This window comes from Phaethon lepturus, unplaced genomic scaffold (assembly GCF_000687285.1).
Source record: "Phaethon lepturus isolate BGI_N335 unplaced genomic scaffold, ASM68728v1 scaffold9755, whole genome shotgun sequence".
NCBI classification, from domain to species: domain Eukaryota; kingdom Metazoa; phylum Chordata; class Aves; order Phaethontiformes; family Phaethontidae; genus Phaethon; species Phaethon lepturus.
The window spans coordinates 27048-36580 of record NW_010538339.1 but is presented as its reverse complement, the minus strand read 5'-3'; the positions used below and the strand labels follow the sequence as shown (position 1 = coordinate 36580).

The 9533-nt window shown below is 40.8% G+C and overlaps 1 protein-coding gene across 1 annotated transcript; it reads left to right on the top strand.

The window, feature by feature from the left end:
- The first annotated feature begins 1983 nt into the window (after positions 1 to 1983).
- On the top strand, positions 1984 to 7408 carry OGFR (opioid growth factor receptor). The gene is given in 7 exon segments (XM_010286761.1): positions 1984 to 2058; positions 2805 to 2867; positions 3181 to 3265; positions 3680 to 3758; positions 4270 to 4336; positions 4755 to 4903; positions 6031 to 7408. Coding segments are annotated over 7 exon segments (1896 nt in total).
- Positions 7409 to 9533: the final 2125 nt, after the last annotated feature.

Here is a 9533-nt window from a genome sequence, read left to right as displayed (position 1 = left end):
TTTGTTCTCTGCTTGCTTCACGCTCTGCACAGCAACGCGTGTTCTGACTGATGTGTTGCGGGTTTGAAGGGAGAAACCGCCAAACTTGGGTTGCCTGTCAGTGTTGTGAGAAATAAGATTTATGCGTGCAAGCTTCAGTCTTGCAGTTTAGTTTGTCTTTCTAACGTGGAAGGAAAAGGAAGGTTTTGTTTTTGTGTCACGTAAATAGAAGTTTATAGGGATGCAGGAACAACACCTGCTTGGAGAGAGGGCTGCGTTTTGCTCTCTTTGCTTCACCATCTTGTTCTTTTTAATGCTGTGCTCCAGAATGCCTTTTTCCTGGATATAGCTTCTTTCTAGACAAGCCTTACAGCACCTTGCAGCATGGGATTGCATCTGTCTCTGTATGTACACTTAGTCTTCAGCAAACCAGTTCTTTTTCAAAATTGGAGCCAGTCTGCTGTTAGCCTGTCCCACCTGACTGTGTCAAAGGATGTTATTTTAGAACCCTAAGTGTAAAGAATATCTGGAAATTGATTCTTCTGCAATTGGGAACAAAATTTTCATTAATTCCACATGTATCAGAATTTCATCCTTGGACTTCAAAAGCTATAGTCAAAAGTATTGATGAATTTCAAAGTGCTGAATCGCAGTCTCTGCTTACATCTTGAACAAAAGAATAGTATTGATCTGTTCTGGCTGAACGTATTTCTTAGTCTTGTGTTTGCAGCCACTTTTTTTTTTTTTCCCCAAATGTTAGCTGTGTAGCAAAGCTTTTTATAGTTGTGTGCATTTCTGCAGTCTGGGTAGATTCTGGGGATGGACACCAGCACTTGGATTTCTAATCCCATATGGGCCATGTGGCTGTGGGAAGTTCTGCAACCTATTTTGGTCAATGTTGTCGTCTATAAAATGGAAATGTGTTGCAACGTAGACCGGCTTTATTTTAGGTCATCATAAGTTACTACATTTAAAAAACAACTTGAGATTTTTTTAATTCCTGTCACCCAAGTATAGGGGAATCATAGTGTGTAAATGTATTTTTAAAATGTAACTTAATAATTCTGTGTTGATGACCTCCCTCTGTGGATAAAGGTTTGATTTCCCAAATGCTATGCGTGCTTCATAAACTGTAAGTATTGACAATCAACAGGGCAGCTGAATGCCTGACTTCATTACAACAAGGTGTTATAAAATCTCATCCAGTTCCTGCCTTAATAATTAATGAACCAGTGATCGGGGTTCACTAGAAAGTGGGTTTGGTTTTTTTTGTTTTTCTCTGGGAAAATGAGGTTAACAAGCATCAAATGAAATTAAAAAATAAATTAGGAGAGCATTTGCTGCTGCTTTCTTCTAAGTTTCTTCAAATGCTTGTTTTGCAAGAGTCTGCACATCCTATCCCTGTTCCACAGAGACCCTGCTCTTGGCTGTGAGCGGGCGTTGAACGCTCTGACTGCGCTGTGCTTTGCATTGGGTGCCTCCTTTTACTCATGAGCAGTCTTGTTCATTTTGGTGAATGAATTCTTGACAGAACACTTCTAAGCACTTTCATGGTTTGGGACAAGATGGTTCAGCACTCAGCAAGACTAAACCTGTCTGTGTTGCTTGTGAAGAGTAACAAAATCTCTTATAATTGTAGTAATTCATGGTGAAAAAAGAAGTATACAATTCAGTTAAAATGCATTTTAAATTAAGTCCTACTTGCAACTTTTATTTCCATGGAGTTCAGAGGAAGAAATGAAGTTGGTTGTGATTTCTGTCTAAATGCCACATTTGGAGTTAAATCTAGCACATCTGTGTAGTGAGGAGAACCTGACACCTAATTGTCAGGTAGATGTGGCATCACAGGCTTTTCTCTATAGCAATTTGAATTATGAATAAAATCAAGTTCATTCAGCTGTAACTAGGTAAATCTATCACTTGGCAACTAATAGGGATCATGTGAGTCACTGCTGTGGGTATTTTGTATATTTTTGTATTTCATTAGTGACATTTGGTTTCAAAATGTTTCAACTAAATGCCTTTTATTTGTAAGAGCAAAGATCAAATTCGTCACCGCTGTTTCAGAGGGGTTTTCAGGTAGGCTTGGCATAAAGTTTGATTACTTGGAGAGATGAGCAATAATGAAGATGATGATTGGAACAGAAGTCCAATAAAATAACTATCTAATGTGACCATGTGGCTTTATTACTGTCCACTGTCTAGATCAGCATGATGCTAAATTAGCAAGGCTGCTCTCCAGCATAAAGCAAAGACGAAGAAAACTTTATTTCAATAATGTCTACAGGGAATGAGAATCTTGAATTTAAGGGATATTTCTGCACCTTAAATTCTACCATTTTGAAGTCTGATCTCTGTCTTGACTAGGGTATACAGTGACTCAGAGACAGACACATGGGCAGGGCTTAGTTTGTCTCGTTTTAAAACCTTTCAGTTAAGGAAGAAAATGACATTTTAATATTTGGGATTTCCAGCTAGTTCTGACCGTTTCTGTAGGAAAACCCAGCTGGGATAAAAGATATGCATAAAACATGAAGACCTTGATTAATAAGACGAGGAAAAAAGAGAAATGTTTTGATTAAAGGAGATGGTGTGAACTTCTTTTAGTCCAAAGTTGTCTTCACGAATGCAGAGAAACAACTGCAGTAACAAACTGGCTGTTTTCGGGCGTGCTGGGAGTGCAGAGTGGAGGGCACAGGAGCGCAATAGGCAGGGGAACATGCGTGACAGATGCTGAATTCAGCCAGTGGATTTTTTCCTCCCCCCCGCCGCCCCTCCAGAAGACAGCTTTATTCTGGATCTCTGATCTGGCTCTTTTACTCTAGGTCTCAGGGAGGCGCAACTGGAACGCAGCAGAAGACTTGCAGAGATACAGACATCGTTACCCGGTATGGACTAAATGATGATGCTCATACTCTTGTGGCTCTTCCTCATCGCATGCTAAGTTCAGAAATACTTTCTAGATTTGAGTGCACCCTTTTTTCTTACATGGTCAGGCTCAGAACCTTTAAAGGATTCATTTGTGAGGGGGAAGGGATGATGTGCATGTGGGTGCATCAGAAACAAGCTGTTACTTCCCAAAACATATATCAAGGGTTTATCTTGAAATGTTTAGGAAACGTGAGGGAAAGCAAGAAGTGTTGAAGTGAATATGGCCTTTTAAAAGATTGCTGCATGTTGACTTTTTGTTCTCATCTCCAGGGTTTGATAGAATCAGAGAATGAGGAGGAAGAAGAGATGTGGAACTTAAGCTTTTATAAAAATGAGATTTGTTTTTTGCCCCAGGGTGAGTACCTTGTGTGATGACTGTTTGATGCAACTCTGCTGCAGCCAGCTGAACTGATGACAGAGTAGCTTGATCTACTGATGAAATGATGAATTGATGAAAGAGTAGCATGTGGGGTAATTATTTAAAAAAAACCCAACAAAACCCACCACCAAAACAACAACAAAACCTAAAACCAAAATGGAAAAAAAAAACGAACAAGAATTTCCTTTTTAAAATGTCCTTTTTATGTTCCTTAATTTTCTGTTTGGTGGTAGAAAAATAAAGTATTTTTCTGACTTACCAGGATGGTTGTCTAGTTAGAGAAGCTAATGCCTGCATGTGGACACCTGGCTCTGGATAATGAGCCACCTTGGGTGACTGGCTAACTTTCATTTTCATTTGGTGTCATTTCTTCTTGCCTGACTTTTTCAGGTTTGCATATTGAAACTCTGCTTGAGTCTTGGTGGGACAACTATGAAGTTCTGGAAGAAAACCATTCCTACATACAGTGGTAAACTGTCTGCATGAATATATTGCCTCTTTTTAGTTGTGCCTCTCCTAAGAGTCAGTTGTAGCTGTGTTCCTGAACTCACCTGAAAGACCCAGAGTTACTCTTGAGTGAAACCTCTGTCCACTTTATTTTTACTGAGTTATATTCTTCTGGAAACAGTGCAGTGGAAATCCTGAAGACATGGGTTTCCAGTGCAGCCGAGGCAATAGATCTCAGTCATACTTGGTGTTAGAGCGTACTGCAGAACAAAGTGTTGGGGCAACGAGCAAGATCCAGATTAGCAAAGTGTGGTGTTACCATTGGTGTAGACAATGCTTTTATGGGAGGGATTTATTTATTATCTAGTAAACTACTTCTGTGTCCATAAGGATGTGAGGTCTCCAAGAGATAACCTGTGATTTCTGGAATATTTTTTCCACAGTTTTTGGAATCCTTTTTAGTTTTAACAAAATGGTTACCTTGGGAGGATGTCATCTTTACTTACCTGGGCTGAAAATTTCTTTCCCTTCAGGCTATTCCCTTTACGTGAACATGGGATGAATTGGCGTGCCAAACCACTCACATGCCAAGAAATCCAGGTATTGAAAGCTTTTGTTGTTTGGTTTTTTTTGAGATCTGAAGGATGTTAGGATTTTCCCTAATTGCCTTATATTTGTGAACATGGGATGAATTGGCGTGCCAAACCACTCACATGCCAAGAAATCCAGGTATTGAAAGCTTTTGTCGTTTGTTTTTTTTTTGAGATCTGAAGGATGTTAGGATTTTCCCTAATTGCCTTATATTTGAAGTCTGTTTTTTTTACATTGGGGCCCTAGTGTGAATGGAGCTCACTGAAGCGCTTGTTAAGCATTTGTCTGCCTTGTGTCTGCAGTGGCTACACCGGCAAATGAAATCCTTAGTCATATAATCAAGCCTTGTGTATAATTTGGGTGCCACTTAAACTGTGCAGGTAATTAGGGAGTTGCACCTTTTCTCATTGGTCTGTCTTGTTTTCAGGCCTTTAAGAAGTCCAAGGAAGTTATGCAAAGGTTTATACGTGCTTATCAGCTCATGCTAAGATTTTATGGAATTGTTCTGATCAGCGAGGAAACTGGAGAACTTAAGAGAGCAGAGAATTGGGTTGAACGATTTCAAAACTTGAACCGGTGAGTCTCTGTTTACGCTGCTGGTCACTTACTACAGCCAGGCACTACTTTGAGAAGAAAAAAAAAAAGTCAGTCAAGAAAATCCTCAGCCCTTGAGGAATGGAGGCTTTTGTTTATAAAGAAGTTAGCTAGCTGAAGTGTTTTTGACTTGGCTCAGCCTCTGACTGTAGGTCATCACACCCTCTGTCACTTTAATAAGTGACAGGTATAATAAGTAAACCATCTGAGACTGGTTTTCTTTTGTATCCAGTGCAGCTGTTAACAGCAGGCATTCTTCATGTTGGTCTCCTAAAGTATGAAGTACAGACTTGGAGATGTTAATAATTGCTGTAGCAAAGCTTGTGTTTAAAACCGTATTTTAAGCAGGAATCACTGAAACACTTTCACAGGTAGGCAAATTGCCTCTGTAGTATTCTGTTAAACTACACGATAGGAGTGTTTCCATATGCTTCCCTGATTGTTTATAAAGGTGCCTTAACATGTGTAAAATGCTTTGAATCCTTGGTTGAAAAGCTCTCTACAAATTGATGGTAATGTTTTTATATTATTATGGGTCTTATCATAAAGATTGTAACGACCCTTCATATTCTAGTACCCCTAATGATATTAGCAAGGGCTCTAAAACACTTTGTACTCACAAAAAGAAAAACCAACTTGAAGACTGTCAAGTATTTAAAAAAAAAAAAAAAGGGGAAAGAAAGCTGCATCTAGCTTAAGTCCCTAAGTCATGAATTTCTGGCAGTGTCCTTACATGTCTCTATTCTTATACTTTTCTGTAGGCTTACCCTGCAGGGTCACTGTCAGGGACAGGATGTTGGGCTGCACGGACTTGTGTGTCTGACCCAATATGGTGGTTGTTATCAACTGGTAGGTGATGCAGGAAGCCAGAATCTTTCCAAGCAGTTGAGATGATTAATCCTAGCAGCTCAAGAAGGGCTGGGAAGGTACTGCTGAAGGCAGACAGTAGGTGCTTTAGAAGTGAGCCTGCTTATACTCCCATCTGCATTGTCAAATAGTCTTTAATAGATCACAGTCAATAACGCACAAAACATTTTGCAGATACCCTGGAGGTTCGTAGTGACTTGTAAGACTTTAACTTAACAATTTTGCTTATCTGTTTTGTTCAGGTTCAGCCACAACAATTTGCGGATTACTCGCATCCTGAAGTGCCTGGGGGAGATGGGATATGAACACTACCAAGTGCACTTGGTAAAGTTTTTCCTAACAGAAACTCTTGTTAAGGAGACATTACCAAATGTCAAGAGAAGTGCCTTGGATTACTTTCTGTTCACAATCAGAAGCAAATGGAAGAGAAGAGAACTTGTCCACTACGCTTGGCAACACTTCAAACCTCGAGGCAGCTTTGTGTGGGGGCCGCACGACAAACTCTTGAAGTACAGACCATGCTCTGCCAAGTCACAGCTGCACCAAAAGGCTGAAGATAAACAGGAAACTCCTGGTAAAAAAAGTGATGATTCTGTGGAAGAGGATCTGAACCAGTCTTTAGAGGAAAAACGGAAAGCTGGAGATGCTGCAGACTTGCAGCCTAAAGTGAATGATGAAGATGTAAAAGAGAAGATAAGTGAATGTGTTTTGAAGGGCGGAGATGGTGAAGAGGAGAAAGAGGCTTCATTTACCCAGCAGGAGGAGGAGAATTTAAACAGTGAGGCTGAAGAAGTGCAGGATACAGCAGAGAATGATTGCACAAAGGAGAGCAAGAAGAGAAAACTGGATGCAAATATGGCAGATGCTAAAAAGAGTGGACCATTGAAAAGCCCTACTGATATTGAAAACATTTCCCGTAATCTGGGAGAATGTGCAATTGATGCAGAAATACCCTCCTCAGTTCCACTTCTACAAGCAGAAGAGGACCAGGAAACACTGAAAGAAGATGATGCAAGCACCAAAGACTCAACAGTGCCGGAGACTGCTGATGCAGCTGTAAAACGGAGGAAAGTTGATAAAAGAACATCGAGATGCAAAGCATTCAACTTGGCCATAAACCTGAACATGGGGCCCTCTGCCTCTAGTGCCACGTTAAATCCATCTGTTGCAAACACTGAGGCTGAAAAAGAAAATGTCAGTGAGAAAAATGCAACTGTGGAAGTGACAAGTGAGAAGGGTGATGGTGATGCAAATGGTGGGGCTGTGAGAACCCCGGTTGGTTCCAGGCTCCCCAAGACTGGCTGGACTTGTCCAGTAAGTGATGGCTTGGAGTCAAGTGGAGATCAAGTCACAGCAAGGAGTGGTCAGCACCGCTGCAACAGCACACTTCTCCTGGGAGGCAAAAGTGAGGTAGATGGGGTAGAACAGCATAAAAAGGCAGAAAATGCAAGTGAAAAAGGGCAAACAGAAGTCATAGGCAAGAAACAAGCTCCAGAGAGTCTTGAGCAGAGCATGGAATCCACTTGTCCTGAAGAAGACAGTGCTGAGGTTGTAACACAAAAACCTGAAAGCTCTGAGCATGCAGCAGAACCTGATACCTGCTCTTCATCAGCAGAGTAACATGAGCACAGCAAGCATTTGAGCAAGCAGAGATGACGCTGCCCTAACTGCTGGGAGCCAGCTTTAATGATTTGGATAGTGGAAGTACACAAAAGAATAAACTTACTTTGGGCAGATCCAGGCTAGCCCCTGTCTGATTTTTGCTCTCACTTTTTTAATCGTCTGTAGTAACTGCACTGAGATCCAGCCCTTGGTTACCCTAAACAGGAAAATTCTAATTTAGTCCTCTTCACGGACAGACTGTGTCCTGTTCCTGTTCGTTTTCTGATGTTCAGGACTATCTTGGAGCAACAGGGATTTTTGCACTTTGCTTTGATTCTATTATGTCCCTTCTTAAAGGGAAGAGGAAAACTGATCTGTTTCCTTGTTTGAACTAGTCAAATATTTATTAAATACATGATTTTTTAAATGTAAGACAGCATGACCTAATTTGCCAGGCCTTTCTATTACCATGTAACTTCTATTTGCTATTTTGATAGGCTGTACCTTCCCAGGAGATTTATTCCTGGCAAAGGTGCTGTTTGCCTGAGAGAGATGAGTATATGCATTTCACATCACGAAAGAGTATAGTTGCCTCTCCTCCTATAAAGAAAGTAGGTTTGACTTTAGACTGGGATAAAATGCATAGTCGAAACGTATCTCTGACCAGTATTAACCTTTGTGTACACATACTGTTCTCTAGGGTGCAAAGTGCTGAGGAATTTGTTCCCTTTATCTCCCGCATAAGTTGCCTTGTAGTGCTTGTTAGAGCTGTTAAGAATATGAATTGTCATCTGGTTTCTAAGAGAAAAACCCTCAGACTTTGCATAAAGCTGTCTAGAGCTCTTCCCCAGTTTTCTCCACCACTTTCAGACCCTTGATAACCTTCCACAGATATTTATGTCTGTTACTGCTTCAAAGGCCTTCCTTCCTCAATGGCCAAAGTAGAACAAATATTTGTCATTGCATTTTTTTTCAGCCTTTGCCGTTGATTTGCAGTGAGTGGCTGGTGGGGCTCTCTCTGCCGCAGGCCCATTGCGTGAAGTTAGATGTGTCAGGTTTAACCCACTTCCTAGTTAGGGCAGGATTGATTTACCGTTAATGATCACCGTGTCAGACAGTGAGGGCATGTTCGAGTGCAGCATGTCTGGAAACCACTGGGCTTTGTGGGGCAATTAATTGAAACTTTAACTGGAGGGGGTACGCTTGTCTGGCTCATTTATTTACAACCCTCAAGAATTTACTTTCAGACCTTGCCAGCTATTTGCCTGCCTTAATGTTCCTGACCTCCCTGTTAGCTATTCTGCCTGACTTACAGAGTATTCACCCGAGCCTGAAGGAGCGTTAAACAATTTAGCACTTTTGCTCCTAGAGATTTACAACAGAGGACCTGTTTCATGAAGCAGAGGAAACAGTTTCCAACAGCCCGAAGGTCTGGACTTGCTGTTTGCTCAGATTGTTTGTTTTAGTTTGGGGGTTTTTAGGTGCTGTTTATTTTGTGTATGAGATGGCTAGAGGCTTGCCTGCCTTGCCAGAGAGCAGATGCAGTAGGCTATGCAATGTTAATGTTTTTCCTCTCTGCTACAGCTCTTGAGAAGCTTCATCTTTCAAGGAATTTATCAGTGACTTGCCTTCCCAGACTGTAGGTCCTGATCCAGCATGCCACATATGTGTGTGTGGGAATAAAAGTCTGCAAGCTTAACATCTAGTGTTCATGGTCACACATGTGCTAGAAAAAAGGCTTTAATGTTTTTAAAATACTACTTTTTTTTTTTAAATGAACAAATAGAGTTAAATAGCCAGGAAGAATACAGGTACAAATACTTGAAGATGTTGAGTGAAAATTCTTTCATAAAAGATTCATAAGAAATTGTTAATTGTGGCTTTTGTACAGATTTATAGTCATTTTCTTATTTAATGGAGTTTTCATTGTGAATATGTGCTCAGCTGGGGCATAGATCATATACCTTGTTACGGTGATGTGTGGTTTGTTTTTGTGTTTAATGGGATTTCACTGGGAGCCCTCGTCTGGAGTGCTGAAACCAAACCATTCCCTGTCATGATCAGGTTTAGAGTTGCGGCTGTAGGTGTTTGCAGCGAGCACACAGGATGTTTTCTGGCTCTCAGAGCTGTATCACAGTCTGTT